The sequence below is a fragment of the Sceloporus occidentalis genome, unplaced genomic scaffold (genome assembly GCF_023333645.1).
Source record: "Sceloporus occidentalis isolate IW3139 unplaced genomic scaffold, rSceOcc1.0.p SCAF_6, whole genome shotgun sequence".
Classification (NCBI taxonomy): Eukaryota; Metazoa; Chordata; class Lepidosauria; order Squamata; family Phrynosomatidae; genus Sceloporus; species Sceloporus occidentalis.
Window position 1 is genome coordinate 46,207,522 of NW_028316986.1, and position 20,065 is coordinate 46,227,586.

General features: G+C 41.7%; 1 protein-coding gene across 2 annotated transcripts in view; it reads right to left on the minus strand.

Moving 5' to 3' along the window:
• TOGARAM2 (TOG array regulator of axonemal microtubules 2) overlaps positions 1 to 20,065 on the minus strand; it is a 122,108-nt gene that overhangs the window by 37,304 nt on the left and 64,739 nt on the right. For both annotated transcript variants that reach the window (XM_089529553.1, XM_089529552.1), the window contains exons 10-12: positions 15,056 to 15,220; positions 10,279 to 10,420; positions 2,148 to 2,253 (exon numbers count right to left, since the gene is read on the minus strand). In XM_089529553.1, the coding sequence (XP_089385679.1) occupies positions 2,148 to 2,253; positions 10,279 to 10,420; positions 15,056 to 15,220 (413 nt within the window). The remainder of the gene's footprint in view (positions 1 to 2,147; positions 2,254 to 10,278; positions 10,421 to 15,055; positions 15,221 to 20,065) is intronic.

Genomic DNA, 20,065 nt, shown 5'->3' on the forward strand with positions numbered 1-20,065 from the left:
TAACCCACTCCACAAACTGGGGATTGAGTCTGACTCCATGATAATTTTTGAGAAAAATCTGGAGACCACAAATTATAGACAAAAGGCCAGCCATTATTTGCTTCTGATGACAGAAGGCTTAATGGCTTTGCCAACTTGGTTAATGCTAACAGCCCGATCAGCTGCTCAAATAATGAACAAGTGTGGAGATGGCCCCTGTGGCTTCTTTTACCTCCTGCTTTTTATTAGAGAGGTTTAAAATGATAGCAATAAAAGCTCTCCATTAAGTGGTCAAATAAAGAGCAAAGCTGCTCAGAGCAACCATGGGTGAACAACCTCCCTGGAATCCAAGAGCTGGCAAGCTCACAGAGTATGATACAGGCTGTCCAGGAATGCCAGACTGCAACTGGATTGTCTGGACACAAAAGTGCTCCACAGAATGTAAGGATGATTGCAGACTGGAAAATACAGAATGCAGTATCTAACTTCCAAGCTGGGCAACCAATTTGGTGGAGTTTGTTTTGTTTTATGTACTTTTCAGCCTTAGCAACTGTTAAACATCTGAAAAGGGACTGAATATTTTGTTAATCCAAATTAGAATAGATGCATTGGATCAATGGGATTAAATATGGCCACTCACCGTTCTTCAATTGATTTAATGAGTCTTGTTGTCGTTAACTCCCTTGAGTCAATCCCAACTCATGGGAACCTTGTGGATGAGACCTCTCCAAGACCTCCATTGTTCTGCTTCACTCCTGAAAACTCAGGCCCATGGTTTCCCTGATTCAGTCCATCCACTGACATGTGATCTTTTACTCTCTTTCTACTATCGCCTACCTTTCCCAGCATTATCGTCTTTTCTAATGAGTCATGCCTTCCCATGATGTGGTCAAAGTATGACAGCTTCACTTTGATCATCTTGGCTTCCAGGGAGATTTCAGGTTTGATCTGTTCAAGGACAGATCTGTCTTTTGCCTGTCCATGGCCCGTTCCGCATGGGCGCAATCCGTACTAGGGTTAGAAAGGGGTGTCCCTTCCGGACGCCCCTAACCCTAGTACAGATTGAGTCCGTACAAAATGGTGGCGCCCGTTACACACGGGGGCCGCCATGACTACGTCACCACCGTGCCACCTCCAAACGAGGCAGCGTGGTTGTGACGCCGTCGCGCGAGGGTGCCTAGAGCACCCTTTCTGTGGCACGAAAAGGAGCTCCGAAACGGAGCTCCTTCTGTGGTTTGCGTCGCTGGCGCAGCCTTTAGACAGCTGCGCCAGGGACGCAAGGGAGAAAGGGGCCGAGCGGCCCCTTTCTCCTCCTCCCCTCCGCCATCGGGTGTCCTTGGGGCATGAAGCCCCAAGGACACCCATTTCCAGGCCGCGGGGAAGTGGCCTTTTGCCGTTTCCCCACGGCCTGGAAAGCGGCAGATTGGGGCCTCGGAGGCTGCCGTTCTGGCAGCTGAGGCCCCGATCTGGCAGGGAAAGGGACGGTTACAGGCCGCCCCAAAGGGGCGGTCTGTAACACGCCCATGGTATCCTCAGCCCTCTTCTCCAGCACCAAATCTTGAATAAGTTGATTTTCTTCTTATCTGTTTTTTTCCCCTTTCAAGCTCTCATATCCATACATGGTGATGGGAAATATAATAACTTGGACAATTTTAGCTCAGTGCTACCCAACAGGATTCAGGCCAAAGTCTCCAAGGATGGAGCTTCCAAAATCCAGGAAATTGGAGGCAATGTCAGCTCCCACCTACCACACATTATTTTCATATGCCATTCTCTCTTTCTTTCATTCTCTGCCCCCCCGCCGCCCCTCAAAAAAAATTTCCCATTACTAATCTGCTTGAGAGGAGAGTAAAAACATCCCAAAAACACAGCTTTGAGAAACAGACCATTTTAAATTAAGTGTGTCAATACATATGATTGTGACTAATTTGTACAACTTAGCCGATTCAGAATGTTGGCTTAGTCACCGTCCTGTGCTGATTTCACACTGTATATTAATTACATATTCTTTCAGTACAGATAGAATAGCATATAATACAGATTTATAGGTACAAACAGGTACCAAAGCTGTTCAGAGACACATTAACTAAATAGAAACAGATTGGAACACATCAGGTAACCCAAGAGAGAAAGCAGAACAGACATATGTTAAATACATGTATTCCCACCTCTTTCATGGCTGCCAAGGAAACATCATGAAGCCTACACTGGAGAACTTCTGAATGGCAATTAGACAGGCATCTGATACTGAAGAGTCCTTTCTCCTTCAAATGCCTGAGAAGCAATTTTTGGGAGGGGGGGGTGGGATAGAAGGAGAGAAAAGTAGAGAAATGATTGGTCTTGGCTGGCATTTTGCAAAAACAGGATTTTTTACAGCAGCCAGAGTGTCTGAAAATGAGATGTGTCATAGAAATCACACATTGGGAATACAGAAAAGCAAAAAGTCTGCTGCATTTAGCAGAAATGCTTACACACTACGGTTTTAAAACTACTATGGGGAAAAAATACCTTTCACCACCAGGCTATGTGCCTGATAGAATCTCCTGTGAATTAAATGGGATAAAAGAGTGTGATTGATTTACTAGTTCCACATGATAAACTCCATTCTTGGAAAGGGCTGAGACCTGTATGGCAGCCTCTCTCCTGTGAGGCTCAGAGACAAATCTTGCATTTTCTCCCTCCTGTTTTTCATGCTATTGCCAATAAAGTCGCCTTGACTCTGCCTTACTGAATTAACAGCACCATCTGTTGGTGAGCTGGTGACAAAAACGGACACAGGTACCAAATTCCAGAGTGATAACTTTCAGAGAACTGGCATGCTAGTCTATGGCAGCAAAACCAAAAGCAAATATCAATATATTTATCCTGTCTTCTTGGTGTGTAGCTTCGGGGAGAGTTCAAAAAGAAAGTAATGCCCCTCCAAATAAAAATTCCACTCCCCAGTGACATTTACTTGCTAAAATTCTAACACTGCAGTAACCAGCATGGTGTAATAGTCTGAATTTTGGACTATAACTGTGGAGACCAGGGTACAATTCCCAGCTTGGCCATGAAACCCACTGGGGACCTTGGGCAAGTCACATGCTCTCAGCCTCAGGAGAAAGCAATGACAAACCTCCTCTGAACAACTCTTGCCAAGAAAACCCCAGGATAGGTTCACCGTAGTGTCGCCATAGGTCAGGAACAACCTGAAGGCACACAACATCAAAAACAACAACAAAGTAACTTAAAACCTCAGATGAATATTCAGAAATACAGTTTAGGCAGTGCATTGAAATCTTTCGAATAATATGCTCCCAATCTCCCATAGTGAATTTTTTGTACCCCACATTGTCTATAGTTTAAGTTAAACCATCCCAAGCGTAGCCTCCAATTTAATGAACATTCATCCACCATTGTCTCATGACAAACTGACAAGCAGAAACTTTACCTTATTTACACAGTATGTAGAGAGATCATGTAGCACCTTTGAGACTAACTAAAGAAAGAAGGTGACAGCATAAGCTTTCGTAGAATTAAATGCATCTGAGGAAGTGGTATCCATAGGGTAATCTTGGGCAAGTCCCACTCTCTCAGCCTCAGAGAAATGCCAAGGCAAATTCCCTCTGAACAAATCTTGCCAAGAAAACCCAATGATATGGTCACCTTAGGGTTGCCATAAGTCAGAAACAGTTTGAAGGTACACAGCAACAACAACGCAATGGGCCTAAATACCCTAAAGACACCAGATTCCTTCTAATTTTAGAAGCTAAACAGGATCAGTTGTGGTTATGCCTTGTATAGGAAATCCCCAACAAATACCAGGTTCTGTAGGCTAAATTTCAGAGGAAGGAATTGTCAAATTACCTCTGAGTATGTGAAGACATGATTCACTGGAAAAAGGCAATAAGGCTGGGAAAGGTAGAGGGGTAGAAGAAGGAGAGATAGACCACACACCAGATGATTAAACTCAATTAGGGAGGATACAGGCATAAGTAAATAAGCAAGCAGTGGAGGACAGGGAGACTTGGAGACATTTGGAGGTTGGCACACTCTCTTTAAAGCACCTTATCCCTGACTGGATAGAGATGTGTTTAAATTTACAAATGGGTCTTATCACATTCACCTGTGACTGGGCGAATGCAGCCTGGATGCCAGCTGGGCTTATTCTGTGACTTTTCAAAAATGGGATTTTCCTGTTCTTGAAAAGCCACAGAATAAACCTGGCTGGCATTCAGGCTGTATACTGGCTGCATTTTCCCAGCCACGGTGAATACGTTAAAACCCATTTGTAAATTTAAACATGCCTCTACCCTGTCAGGAATAAGGTGCTTTAAAAAGAGTGTGCTAATCTCCTAATTCACAGGGTCACCATGAGTCAAAGACAACTTAAAGGCAGCTAAAAACCATCCCTTGCTTAAGAAACCCCTATGCAATTCCTAGGGCTACCATAAGTCAACAGGCAATTTGTCAACACATACATATACACAGTTATTACTGCATGGAATGATTAACCAGCTTCAGCAAGCATTCTTTCTAAATGTGACAATTGTGTCCCCTTAATTTCAGTAGAGGTTAGGTGCAACTAAATTTCTTTGGACTGATATATGTTGTCACAGACTGAAGCTCTGATTGTTCTATTTTCTTGTTTTTGTTTTTGTTTCTTCTTTATCTCTTTTCTCTGTTCCACTGTTTGTCAGATATGGATTTTACTAAAAAGAAAAGAAAAAAGAAAAAAAGCTGCCTTTGAGCATGTCTGGTCCTATTTATGCCATGCATTAATAGTGTCACTGGAAGAGAAGTTATGCAGAATTGAACATACCTTCCTGTCAATGTCAGTTTTACATTCTGGGTTTGGATGGATCTTTAGGAAAGAGTTTACTGAAGCCTTAGATGTGAAAACTCACAAGGAAACAAATCAAGCAAATAAAGAGCAACACATAAATATTTTTAAAAACCACTGGGGAACCTTAAAAATGTACCTTATAGTCCCCTTTTACCTATTTAGATTAATTAGATTTATTAATTAGATGGAAGATTATCTTCCCCTTTCCCTCCACCACTCCCTTCTCCTTCTGTGTCATGTCTTTTTAGACTGTAAGCCCGAGGACAGGGAACTGTCTAATTAAAACAATTGTATGTACAGTGCTGTGTAAATTTACAGTGCTTCATAAATAAAGGTTAATAATAATAATAAATATGGCAAGATTTAGATATGAAAATGTAGGATGCTAGGTGGAATGAAAGGTGGGCGTTAGTACCATACTTCAGCAAAACAAAATGAAAGTTTTTAAAATAATATATAAACGACACTGGTACCTGGTAAAAATAAATCATATCAATGAACTATCATCCTCAAAGGATGCTTTTTTTAAAGGGATGTTGTTGTGTTGTCCAATGATCCAACAATTCTGGGATAGTCAACCTAATTAAGGACACTACTGGTCAAATTCAGAAAGACAAATACTGGCATTATTGGTGGCTCTGCCAAAAAAAATGAAACACTTTTGCAAGACTAATAGATTTCTGTTAGAGTAGGCCCTTGGTATCTGATGCGGTTTGGTTCTAGGACTCCTCCCACCCCCCCACCTCCCATGATGGATACCAAAATCCAAGGATGCTCAAGTGCCATTAAATACAGTGGCATAATAAAATAGTGTTGTTTATATGAAATGACAAAATTGAGCTTTGCTTCTTGGAATTTATAGATTTTTCAAAATAAAGTTGTGGACAATTGAATCAATGGATGCAAAATCTGTGAGTGCAGAGTGTCAACTGTATTAGACCCTAAAATACTGGAAAATACTGGAAAACATTTAGGAGGCCTAATATCAAAGGTTGAGAATGTTAAAAATGCCAAAATTGCCTTGACTCAGAATTAAGAGGCAGAAACTGTGAAAATGATTTTACTGCAGTTTGGCACCATTTTGTTAACTTCACGAACAGTCTTGAATTGTCACAGCAACCTCCAGGATATATGAGGAAATTTTGGGAAAATCTCTTCTCAATGCAGACATCTGAAAATGTTCTGACTCCTAGGTTAGAATGGAATCTGTTTATATAGTGAACTGAAGGTGCTGCTTACTATAAATTATACATAAAATAGACAGAATATTAGAGGAAGAAGTATGAAGTTTTTAAAACCATCTTTCAGGATAGATCATCCTGCCAATCTCATATTAAAACCAGCTTTTGGAGCTTTCTACAGAATTCTAATTATTCTACTGTATAAAAGAGGGGGGGGGGATATATTTCAGGATGTAGAGAGGAAAATTATCAGTTTTATAGAAAAAATTATTGCATTAGCTTCGCTGCCAGGAAAACCCAGGATGTAACTTTTTTTTAAGGCAGATCGTATTGCATTTACCCATTGCCAGGCAGTATGCGCCCGTATGCAACCCAGGCTTCTCTTGCAGCTTTTCAAGAATGAGATTTTCCTGCTCTTGAAAAGATGTGGGACAAGCCCAAAGAAGCCCAGATTGCATTGGGCTGCATACTGCCCAGCAATGGGTGAATGCGATAAGATCCACCTTAAGAAAGTGACATCCTGAGTCTATCCCGGCAGCAAAGCTAATGGAATAATCTCTAGAGAAGTGGCACACCAGCAGGGGTTTTTCCCCTCACTGTGTCAGGAACCAGCTTGTTGCTGCTGCTGCTGCTGTTGTTATTGTTAACTGCTCTCAAGTGGGCCTCAGTTCATGGTGACTCTGGACTATCACACAGGAAGCTTCCTGTGAATAAATCACCATGAAGTCATTAGAAATTGTAAAAGAAGGGTGATCGGGGTTCACATCCCCGTGCACTTCTCCCATCATGGAGGCATCGGGGCTCTATTCTCCAAATGGTGGAGGCACCATCTGGCAATAACAGAAGACCCCATTATTACCAAATGGCAGCTCTAAGAACGCTTTACTGACAGGAGAAGCAAGTCCCGACACCTCCATGACAATTTATTCACAGGAGAAGTGTGCGGGAGTATAAACCCCAATCACCCTTTTTTTATGATTTGTAATGATTTCATGGCGATTTAATCATGGGAAGCCTCCCGTGTGATAAAGTCCTCTGTGCTGAGACATTTCTAAGCTCCCCAGTCCTCAATTGCTCTGATTAGTTCCTGCAAATCTTTGCCCATGACCTCTCTGATTGAGTCTAACCAATTGGCATGTGATCTTTCTCTCTTTCTCCTTCCCTCTATCTTTCCTAGCATTATTGTCTTTTCTAAGGAATCATGCCTTCTCATGATGTGGCCAAAGTACAATAGTCTCAGTTTTGCCATCTTTGCTTCGAGGGAAAGCTCAGGTTTAATAATAATAATAATAATTTGTTTTATTTATATACCGCTATTCCAAAGATCATAGCGGTGAACAGCAAGTAAGCTAATTAGCAAGTAAGCTAATTTGCCCCCAACAGTCTGGGTACTCATTTTAGCGACCTCGGAAGGATGCAAGCCTGAGTCGAGCTTGGGCCCTTTTGCTGGTCTTGAACTCGCAACCTTGTGGTTTTGAGTGTGGCTGCAGTACAGGCATTTAACCACTGCGCCACCAGGTTTGATCTGTTCTAGGACCTATTTGTCTTTTTCAACATCCATGATATCCTCAGCACTTTTCTCCAACACCACATCTCAAATGACTTCATTTTCTTTCTGTTGGCTTTCTTCACTGTCCAGCTGTCACATCTGCACAGAGTAATGGGGAATATAATGGCTTGTATGATTCTGTCTTTAGTGCTCTGCTGCACAGCTTAACTTTAAGTTCCTTCATGGCTGCCCTTTCATTAATAATCTTCTTCTTATTTCCTGATTGCAATCCTTGTTCCTGTCAAGAGTTTATGCAACTATTTTGATTTCCTCATTGACTAGGTTGAACTTATGTATATCCACTGTGGTCTTTATTTTTGTTTTCTTTATGTTCAGCAACAAATCTTCATTTACACTTTTTTCATGGACAATAATTGTTCTAAGCCCATAATGTTTCTGCTAGTCGTATAGTGTCATCTGCATATCTTAGATTGTTGATATTCTTAACTCCTATATTCACTTCTTCTGAGTCCAAACCTGCTCTTCATATGATATTTTGTACATACAAGTTGAACAGGTAGGGTAGTAGAATACAGTCTTGCCTGACTCCTTTGCCAATTACGACCATTCTGTTTATTCATATTCTGTTCTAACCATACCCTCTTGTCCTAAGTACAGATTCCTCATGGGTACTATCAAATGTAGTGGCACTCCCATTTCTTTAAGAGCATTCAATAGCTTTTCATGCTTTATGCAAAGACTTTGCTATGGTCTATAAAGCACATGCTGATTTTCTTCTGGAATTTCTTGGTTCACTCCATTAACCATCGTACATTTGCAATGTGGTCCCTAGTGCCTCTCTTTTTTCTTTTTCTTTTTTGAACCGTGCTTGCATCTCTGGGATTTCTGTTTCCATAAAGAACTGGAGTTTATGCTGCAGAATTTCAAGCATAATTTTGCTTGTGTGAAATATTAATGCTATGGTCCTATAGTTCATAGAATCGTAGAATCGTAGAGCTGGAAGAGACCAAAAGGGCTATCCAGTCCAACCCCATTCTGCCATGCAGGAAATCTCAGTCAAAGCATCCCTGACAGATGGCCATCCAGCCTCTCCTTAAAGACCTCCAAGGAAGGAGACTCCACTACATTCTGAGGGAGTGTGTTCCACTGTTGAACAGCCCTTACTGTCAGGTGGAATCTCTTTTCCTGGAGCTTACATCCATTGTTCTGGGTCCTGTTCTCTGGAGCAGCAGGGGAAAAAAGCTTCTCCCTCCTCAATATGATATCCCTTCAAATATTTAAACAGGGATATCATATCACCTCTTAACCTTCTTTTCTCCAGGCTAAACATCCCCAGCTCCCCAAGTCATTCTTCATAGGGCATGGTTTCCAGACCCTTCACCATTTTAGTCGCCCTCCTTTGGACATGCTCCAGTTCCTCAATGTCCTTTTTGAATTGTGGTGCCCAGAACTGGACACAATATTCCAGGTGGGGCCTGACCAAAGTAGAATATAGTGGCTCTATTACAGCACGCCCTCAGCTTATGACACCGCCCCGCCCCTGCATAAGCCAAATTCCGTGCATGCTCAAGCCCCATTGGAATAAATGGGGCTCGTGCATGTAGCGGTGCAGCGGCACTGCAGTGCACCCCATTTATTCCAATGGGACGCACCACCCCTTGTGCCCCACATGCAGCTTCCCGCATAAGCTTAAATTCACGTATGACGCGGACACGCTGTACTTCTCTTGATCTAGACACTATACTTTTATTTTGATGCAGCCTAAAATTGCATTGGCCTTTTTAGCTGCCACATCACACTGTTGACTCATGTTCAACTTGTGGTCTACTTGGACTCCTAGATCCCTTTCACATGTAGTCTCATTCATCCAGGTGTCCCACATCCTATATCTGTCCATTTTATTTTTCCACCCTAAGTGCAGTACCTTACATTTCTCCGTGTTGAATTTCATTTTGTTAGCTTTGGCCCAGCTTTCTAGTCTATTCAGGTCATTTTGAATTTTGATCCTGTCCTCTAGAGTATTAGCTATTCCTCCTAATTTGATGTCATGTGTACATTTGATGCCCCCAATTCTGTCATCCAAGTCATTGATAAAGATGTTGAATAACACTGGCCCCAGAACAGAGCCCTGTGGGACCCCACTGGTCACTTCTCTCCAGGATGAAAAGGAGCCATTGTTGAGCACACTTTGGATTTGGCAAGTCAGCCAATTACTAATCCATGTAACAGTTACCTGCAATCTTTTGTGTCTCTGTACGTATTTGTGACTGTTGGCTATAACTCTGTCTTTCCTGGAAACTTGTCACTGATTAGCACTGGTCCATAGACCACCACATTTCAGTACCATGGCTGTAGAGCTCTAGGGGCATCTGGTTACATGGGATTTATCATGGGATTGTATTTAGAGTTAGGTTTTATAGGAATTACTGGGGTGAATCACAGGAAGGATGGTTCAAGAAATGCTGTTGTGACAATTGATTTTGAAGGGAATTCATCTCCCCTCTTCTGCCAAAACTGCACTTCAAAAACTACTATTTTGTGCATCTGCGTGAATGTCAGTTCATTTCGTGAAGTTCTATGAGCAATGTACAGCAAGCTATAAATTCTCAGATTAACAATACATTGAGAAAAGGAATGCAAAAATAAATAGCACATGTTATCTTTTGGCTGGAAACTGGGCAGGGGGAGACATGAGACTGTCTGATTATTTCTAGGATACTTTATGATGTTTTGTAAAGGAGTAAAGGGAATATGACAAGAGATAAATATATTTCTTTCCTTACCAATCATTGCTATTTAGCCACTTCAGAGCATCCACTAGCCCCTGTTCTGGATGAGACAAAGGCCTTATTTCTAAGATATCTCTGTTTACAAGGTCCTCCTCCCATTCTGGAGAATCCTGGAGATTTGCTGGCAAGGAGTTAGCTGAAGAAAAATAAATAAAGAGCCAACAATAGAAATGTAATGATACCAGTAGTCAGGAAATTCTACCTAAAGCTTGAAGTGCGTTTGCTACAAGGAGTATTTTAAACCAATGGTTCTCAAACTTTAGTCCTTAAGGGGTTTTGTACTTCAATTCCCAGAAGCTGCAGCCAGATTGGCCATTTCTCAGGAATTCTGGGACCTGAAGACCAAAATATCTGGAGGTCAGCGTTTGGGAATCACTGTTAAATTCTTCTGTCTCAACTGCAAGTACATAGACCATATCTCCCTTTATGAGTCCATTACAGTACTAAGATTATCTGTAGAGGCCCTTCTCTCTGTCCCACCACTTTCTCAGGCTTGTTTGGTGGGAACACAGGAGACAGCCTTCTTGGTGGCTGCTCCCAGACTTTGAACTCCCTTCCCAGAGGGGCCAGGATCGTCCAATCCTTGTTTTCTTTCCATCAGCAAATCAAAACATGTTTGTGATGCCAGGCTTTTACAAGCAGACTAGTGTTGGGCTTTTAATGCTGTGCAATACTGTTTTTAAGTTTGCACATAGTCTTTTACTGAATTTCAGTATTTTAAATTCCTAATGTTTTAACTTTATAAATTGTTTAGTTGCTTTTTAAATTTTGTATTTTTGTATTGATTTTTTAATGGAGTTTTAATTTGTATTATTTTAAATCTGTTGTTAGCCACCTTGAGTCCCATTGCTGAGAGATATTTGGGAATACGGATGAGTTGCATCAAAATGAACATAATGCAGAGAGAACAAACTAGGGCAAGCAAGCTAGTGCCAATCATTGGTTGTGGACTATAAGTTCATAAGGCCCAAAGAGCAGAACTACCGGTGAGGAATTCAGAAAACAGTAGTTCAGGTTATCTGGAAAACATCAGTTACCTATGCCAAGAATGTACCATCTGCACTGGAACTGGGGATTTTGGCGTATATCCCTTGTTCTGGGTTCAAAAAGTTCTATTGCTTATGGCAGGAGATGTTAGAAAATGTAGGCCTAATGATATCAATCCTTCGTGGCTAATCATGGCTAAGGAGTCCTGGTACCACTGTAGTTAAATGCTAGTACTGTAGCCAAGAAGTTGTGAGTTCAATCCTGCAGGGCTCCAGGGTCCACTCAGCTTTCCATCCTTTCGTAGGTTGGTAAAATTGTTGGGGGCAATTGGCTTACACATTGTAAACCACTTAGGGAGTGCCAGTTTGTGGATACACGGTATGGAAATGTACTTGCCATTGCTATCTGATATACACATCCTACTTCAAGCTATGAAAGGGCAGTCCCCATCCCAGTTCAAAGGATAGTCTACCATCAGGTGGATTTGCCAAGGACTGTCATGTTGTCCTCTGAGCAACATGAGGCAGGCATTAGCTCTGACTGCACTTGCCATTTCTCTTAAAGATTCTTTATGCATGCTCACATATAAAATGAGCAATACTCCCAGAAGGAGGTGGGTGGCTTCCCACACTAACTCTCATTTATTTATTTCATTTATCATAGAATCATAGAGTTGGAAGAGACCGCATGGGCCATCCAGTCCAACCCCCTGCCATGCAGGAAATCCAAATCAAAGCATTCCCGACAGATGGCCATCTAGCCTCTGCTTAAAGACCTCCAAGGAAGGAGGTCTGCTTTTCTCCCAGATGGGACACAAAGTGGCTCACAAAAAAAACCTCATGTAATTAGACCATCTTGCAAACATATTACTCTACTGCAGGGCCAGAAGGAAGCCTCTCTACAGTCCCCTTCCCACTATATACTTCTATATATACCAGGCTAAGAGTCAAATTAGATGATACCTTTATCTGGTTTCCAGAAGAGGTGCTTCCTCAACTGGTGAAAGACATGGGTTTGTGATAGCTTATGATTTTCCACACTTACACATCTTGCATTTAGTATGCCTGGTTTTGTGACTGGTCATTGGGAAATAAACATGGTTTTAGTTTGTAAGTTTTTAGTTTGTAAATTTGATTGCTAAGATAAGGTTTGCTAGGCTGATTGCTAATATCCCTGAGAAAATCCTGCTGCAGGAAGAATTATAAGATATACACATTTCCTTTAATGTTGGATTCTGATACACAGGATGTGAAGTAGGATAGCATAATTTGGCTCACTGCTACCTAACACATATTTTAAAGAGATAAATTTTTCTTTGCTCTTTGCCAGCAGGATGAAGTGAACTTCAAGCATGCCATTAACATCAAATCACTCTTACTGCCTGTTTTGACTGCAAAATCTAACCATATCCAGAGACAAGTAGATGCAATTGCAAAGTGTGGGGAACTTAAACTAAAATAAAGTTTCAAGGAGAAGTTGAGTCATGCACTACTTGCAGGAAAACAGAACATGTAAAACATAGAATCCCCCAGTCCTGTTTTAACAGGGAAATACACTACTGTTATGCCTTTATTCCTAGGTGATTTGCCAGAAAAGGGGGAATGGGAGGGAGACAGGAAGCTGTCCAGAGCAGTCAAATCATGCTCTAGTTATTATTAATTGGCCAGATTCTTCATCCTTAGCTGCAGGGGCATCACTGGAGAAGGGGGAGGGTGCCAACCACACCAGGTGACACCCAAAGAGAGGGTGACACCACTGTTCCCCAAACATCTGCCTTTGGGCAGAAATGGACTGTGGACTTCACCTGCATCCCTTTGAAATGCTGAAGAGATGATGTGAGTGAAGTGAAGCTAAGAAGTAGAATGGAGAGGCCCCAGTATTTAAAAACCCAGTTTTTAAAAAACCAATACCATTAATTTTAATGCTTTAATTTAAAATTTAAGAAATTAAAATTTAAAAAATGTAAAAAAAACTTCTTCTTTAAAAATTATTCTTCATTAAAAACATAAAATCTTACCAAATATTCACTTTCACCACATGAAACTATTTATATGTATTTAGGCTGTGCATATGATATTGTAATTTAAAAGTATAATTTTAATTTTGCTAGTTGTTTTATGTCACAATTATTGCCATTACATTCAGTGACATATGGGAATTATATGAGTAACTATGAGTAACAATAGTACCAAAAAAAAAACACTACTAAGGATCCTGTATGGGAGGAGGTCAATGGGGGGGGGGGGTGACACCACGAGTTACCACACCCCAAGTGACACCAATCCTAGTGATGCTACTGCTTAACCAGACATGAAAAATACAGAAATGTGTGTCTTCTTTCAGCATTTGTGTGATAATACTAGAGTGGTATGGCTATTCGAAGAGCTGGAACATGCCATCAAAAGTAAGAGCCTGAGTTTTCTTGATGTTCATACTGCAGATGAGAACTGTTCTCTCATTTTAAACAGAGGCCTCAAATCCTCACATATAGAAAACCAGGGAGGAGCTGTGCTAGAAGCCTTCATTACAGTACAACATTGTGATTCCACTTCAACTGACATATTTCCATCCTGTGGTATCCTGAGGTCTGCAGTTTAGGGAGGGATATTTAGAATTCTCTGTTCTTCCCAAACTACATATCCTAAGATTTAATAGGATGTAGCCATGACAGTGAAAGTGGGATCATGGTGCTCTAGCTGAGATGTGTGAAAAGGTAATAAGTCCCCATGGCCACCCATGTACATCAAGCAGGGAAATCTGAAAGAGCAATTTTTGAACATGATCCTTTAGGGACCCTGCTGTGTCATTTTACAGGTACTTAAAGAATAGGGCAACTAAAAGCCCTTTAAGCTTTAAATACCTTCTGAGCAGCAAAAATTAATTTCTGCTTTACATGTCTGAAAAGCTGTTACACTGAGGCTTCTAAAAGTAGACACACATAAAATGTAGCTGTGCTTTGTATGCTTGGTGGGAAAATAACCCCACCAAGTGATAATTACATCTGCCTCTACTCACTTTGCTTTGGAACAGCCTATTCTGTCTTTGGCACACTCACAGTACCCTCACTCCACCTCTAGAATGTCACCCTTAAGATTCCTTATACATTAGAATTGAACTCTTTAGTTGAAAAAGAGTCCTCACCTTTGATATAAAATAGCCAAATGGTTTGCATATTGACTACTGCAACAAGTGCTTGTTAGTTCAAGAAAAGGAGATGCTTTGCAAGTTTTGTCCACTCAGCTTCCTCCAGTCACTCTCAACATTTAGATTCTTGCAACACATTTTAGCATCCACAGCTGAAATCTTTGTGACCATCCCACCAAGTTCTCCTAAGCTATCTGACAGGTTTTAAGAAACCGTCATTTCAAAATCACCAGTGAGAGGAGATACTAAAGTTCAAACTAAATATCAAGAAAAAGGTTTATTCCATGCAATAAACTCATCCCCCTGCACAGTGGAATTTTCTCAGAGATATGATCCTCAACAATCAGACTTACAGATTAAGCCCATTTTGATCTTCGAAGAACCCACCACAAAGCAAACTAAATGCAAGATACATAGATAAGGAAAATCCATGGCTATGACAAAGTGATGTCTTTTCCACTGTAAGGAGCACCTTTGCATGCATGCATGCATGCATAAATAAATAAATAAATAAATAAATAAAGCTAAATATATTGTTTAATTTGACCATATTTTTAGCTGAGATTATAATATATGGAGCAAGATATCTCTTTTGAAAAATATTCCTATGATGTGTGGTATGACTCCTTTCCATTCTCACCTGAAGCATTCCTCATGAAGCTACTGTCATAGTTAATGACCGGAATGTTGGGGAGAGAGGGACGGTTCACCCGTTTCTTTAAGGATGATCCAACAGGAGGTCTGCAGTGTTTGCTCAAGCTGATTGCAACAGGGATGGGCTCATTACTATTAAGAGGAGCAGAACCTGTAGAAAGCAATATAGAGAGGCCAGTTAAGAATAAAGGAACAAACAGATGAAACAAAAGCAGGGACTAGTTCCAAGGCCAGTCCAAGATAAACTGCATCCTGGACAGACGAACATACCAACAACCCACATCTCTTCTGTGTCATTGTCAAGTTAGGTTTATCTTATGTCTACAATTAGTAATGCTTTGTAATAATGTTGCCTGTAAGTGAAGCCCTGTGTTGCTTGGTTTTTTAAAGATCTATGACAAATGATACCAATCTGTAAGACACAAAATAAATAAACATTAAAGGTAACTAGTGGCTGCTCATTTTACAGTTATTACCCCCAAAACAAGCAGAGCTTGTTGGGGAAAGTTCAACTAGGTTTGGAAAAATTCAATCACAATCCTGGGACCTCACAGATCATATCACCAGTAACATCAATAGCCTAGGAGGGACAGTGGCAGAAAACAATGTCCAGGGAAAACATTCCCTTCCTTCCATCTCCACTTCAGATGAAAAGGTCTGATTTTGATGTAATATGTGAAGTTCTTGAATTTTTAATGTGATTCAAGTCACATGTATATGTGGGAAAAGTTCTTCCACACATCTTTTCTAGAGATGGTTGGAAAACCTGTCAGGCCTTTCTTCCAAATTCTACTTCTGGAAATGTTATCCAGATAACATGTTTTCACCTCACTACCAGCAACCTGATTAGAAGAAGTCACAGTGGATTAATTGTATCTGCCTCCATTCATTGATTCAGCAGTTGATTAAATGTGGTTATATTTGCATATGAATAAAACAATAGTTCTGAAGGGGCAAAGTATACTATCATAAGCTTATGCATGCATGCATCACAGCTGGCCCCATCTTTAAAGAGATTTGTATGATTATTAAAGGAAGCAGTCTCTTTGAAGATGTTACCTATTGATCCTCTCAGTTGTGGGAAGTACAAAACACCCACAAAATTTGTTCTCTTATTAATCAGGGCTGCTCTGCTTGTCAGTCAAAAGTGTTTTCGTTGATTTCAGAGTTTGGATAGATTACTTTTGTGGACCACAGAATCTCCTTGAGAATTCTGGGAATTCTAGTCCAGGAAAGTAACAGATCCAAGCTATATATTCAGGGGTAACCATGTTGGCCATGCAGCAAAACATAAAATCCCAAAAGAGCAAAAAATATATTAGCCAGTGAAAATGCATAAAGTACATCAAATCAAGCTTTCAAACCTTCACTGGCTACTTCATCAGGCAAAGATGTTTTAAAAATCATGCAAGAGAAGAAAAGATCCAAGCTACAGTTTTAGATTCAGGTGGGAATCATGCAGCTTTCTGAACTTCAACCGCCATCAGTGCTAGTCAGCAGACCAGTGGTGAAGAATGCTGGGAAATGCAAACCAACAGCATTTCAAAGGCTTACATGATTTTCCTCCCTGTTTTAAAGCAACCATTTAATCAACCTAATGTTGCAGCTCTTGTTCCAATGGGACGCTTCCAAGCATATATGCCATGAGATCACATTTTAAAAGGCCATCCCAAATGGCACATGAGAAAAAGCCCACAGCATATGTACAGTTCACAAACTGATATCTCCACTTCTCCCACCAGTATTAAAGAAAGAAAGAAAGTGACCTTGTGCCATAGCCTTGTTCTGGAAGAGTGCTGACTTGCAACTTCCTCTGCTGCTGTTGCAGCAAACCTTCTAAGAGTTTCTACTGCAGCACAATCAGCGCATGTCAGTTGTAATCAGATCACTTGAGCTGCGCTGCCCTTCACAACTCCCTCCCTCCATTTTTAATAAGCATTCCTATTGTAACACAATCTTCCTCTGAAAGCATCATTTCTCAAGACTGTGTGTAGAGGTTTAAAATAGGAAATTGGTATCACTGTAGGACTGAGTGATTCCTCCATACAAAAATTTCCTCCTGGCCATAATTTTGTGAAAAATTGTTACTGGGAAAAACCATCTGCCGGTTTTACTAGAAAGTGTGGTTGTTATAGTGAAGTAGGTCTGTGTTTGATGAAATCAGATCTCAGATTCAGGCGGGTTACAGACGGGCAAAAAGGGGTGTGTTCATGACGTCATGAAGGTATAGCCTTCAGACGGCCCTTACCTGAATGCCGCCATGAACACGCCACCCGCACGCCCCAAGCGGGAAGAAGCTGCATTAAAAAGGTGCTGCTTTTCCCTGCTTCTTTTCTATATACTGTGCAACTGCGCAGCTCCGTCTATAAGCTGCTGCACCGGTACGCCAGAATTGTTACGCCGCTAATTTAAGTTGCCCATTTAAAAGCTCCGTGTCTGCTGCGTCGCATAATGAGTCGGGGTCCTGGAACATGCGCAGTTTGCACCGAGGCTCTAATTAGAGCGTCAGATGCCATGCAGATGTGGAAGCTGCAGCACAGCTGCACTCTATTTTAATGCTCGTAACCCTAACCCTAACCCTAACCCTAGAGCAACATGTACGCATGCGCTGCTAGAATTGGGGAAAGTTTGGAATTTAAAGTGAACCCCTACACATATTCCTGTGCCATTTTCACCTAACAATAAACCCCCCCTAAAACTTTAAATATTTACATATGTACAAGGGAGGTGATGGGGGATGGCAGGGGGACAGCGGTGGCAGCGGCGACAGCTGTGGCTGTACATTGCAGATTCAGCAAGAGCGTGGGGACCAAAGGAGAGGAGGCATCCATGATGCTGGTGACACTACCAATGTGCAAGCGGACAAGGATGCCAACACCAACTGATCACCAGCTGGCAGGAGACCACCATTGTTCTTGGGCAGGGCGAGGGAAAAAGTTTAAAGGGGCCTGGGCGCTTTAAATGTGCACATAGGCTTTCTGCCGCCGGTGTTGAGCGCCGCAGCTGCGCAGCTGCGCATCCGCCAGCCGGCAAAAGAAAAAAAAAAAGCCCCGTTTTTGGCCGCCCGTGCAGAAGCTGCCTCTCTCTTTTCAGCGTCCTCCGAGGCGGCGGTATGGAAACTGCGGGTCAGAAACGGCCCCAGGTGAGGCGTCTTCACTGCCCCCCATGTGGAAGCCCCATACACCTGAGCCACGCTCCCGGGGCGGGCAGTCTGGAGGCTCCGTATTCAGCAGAATACACCTCCAAGACGTCTTCCCCTGCCTGTCTGTACCCCGCCTCAGCATTCTTCGGAGACTCAAAAGGAATTGCAAGGGCCATCTCAGTCCAACTCCCAGCCATGCAAGAATCCATACTTAAAGCACTCCGAAAAACAGCCATCCAAATTCAGCCTGATTCTTTTTTATAGGCAACCCTACATATCAGGTTTTTGATTTTTTAAAAATATGCAAGATGTGTTTCATGCATTTAAATTGTTCTAATTTAAGTATTGTAAAAGTAAAGTCTTAATTGAATTGATTGTTTTAAAGCTTTTAAAACAATTTGCACCACATACTGTTTTCACAATGTTGATTTAACTTACACAGTAAGCCACTTTGGGTCCCTTTTTGGGACAAAGGTGAGATAAAAATCAAATCAGTCAATCAATCAATCAATCAATCAATCAATAGCTTCCTCTATTTCTACATTTCCTCCAATTTTTAAACTTCCCTCCATGGAATGGCAAAGCCATTAACAAAACGCACTGCCAAAGTGCCAAAGACACTTATTGTGAAAATGCTTTTGTACAAATGGTCCATCTAGATGTGTCCAGTTTTGAAATTCTGCACGCACATTCAGATATGCAAGAGGCAGATCAAAATCAGTGAAGGAAACTAAGACGGGATACAGACCATCCAAAAGGGCGGTCTGCCACCGCCCTAGTTTGCTGCGCAAGGGAGCCACAGCGGACAAACCACGCGGCTCCCTCGCACAGCAAAAAGAACCTGCAAAAAGCGGGTTCTTTTTGCGGCGCCGCTGTGATGCCACAAGGCACCAATGGCGCACTTGCAGCATCATAAAGGCTCTGAGATGTGCGGATGCTAGGCATTCATCACATCAAAATGGCAGCGCCCATATGTACAGGGCGCCACCATTTTGACACCCTCGTCACATGCAAGGGGCAAGGGGCATCTGAAAGCACCACCCCTCGCACATGACGACGGTGGCCCATAGGGCCCATGTATCGAGCGCCAAGAATTATTATGGGAATATTCCAGAGTATTCTAATGAAATGTCTAGGAATTCCCAATGGTCTTGATCTTACAAATAGATGTGGAAAAACACTAAAGCACTTCAGATTGCACTGCAGGCTCACACAAGCAAGGCTACAAGCATCCTCCTCTAACCTGCCACCATCAACAATTTATTTATTATCACAATATCCACCATTGCAAACATTGCCAATACACTAGCTAAGGCTCGTGGGAGCCACAGTTCGAAACATCTGGAGAATGTTAAATTGAGGGAAGCTTTCCCATAGCTTTATGGCACAGGGGGGATTCTCTCTTGTATGCATCATGCATTATGGCTTCTCCCAGGGTAAATGAAATCTGAGTTAAAGCAAAATGCTATTAAAGGTCAGTATCAGCAAATGCAGAAGAGAGTGGAAAGCTGATGTGGAAAGGAGATGTAGTCTCAGAATATACAGTAGATCGAAAGGTTTTATTCCAAGAAACAGCCCAAAAAATCAGCACCCAGTCAATCTGACTAAATGTTCCAGTTTATGGTCCAGGAGGAGGCTCTCATGCCCCTTTGCCTTTTCAAACTTTTATTTTTGACCCATTTTACAGTAAGGGGGGGCATGCAAAAATACCACTTTTGTTTTTGCAGAATGCCTTAATGAAGGCCTAGAGGTGTTCCAGAGATACTAAGAAGCAGAGTCTGGAGACATTCCTTTTTAGACAACCACATATTGTATTAGTCTAGCAGAGATTCTTGGAGCAGCAGAAAAAGACAG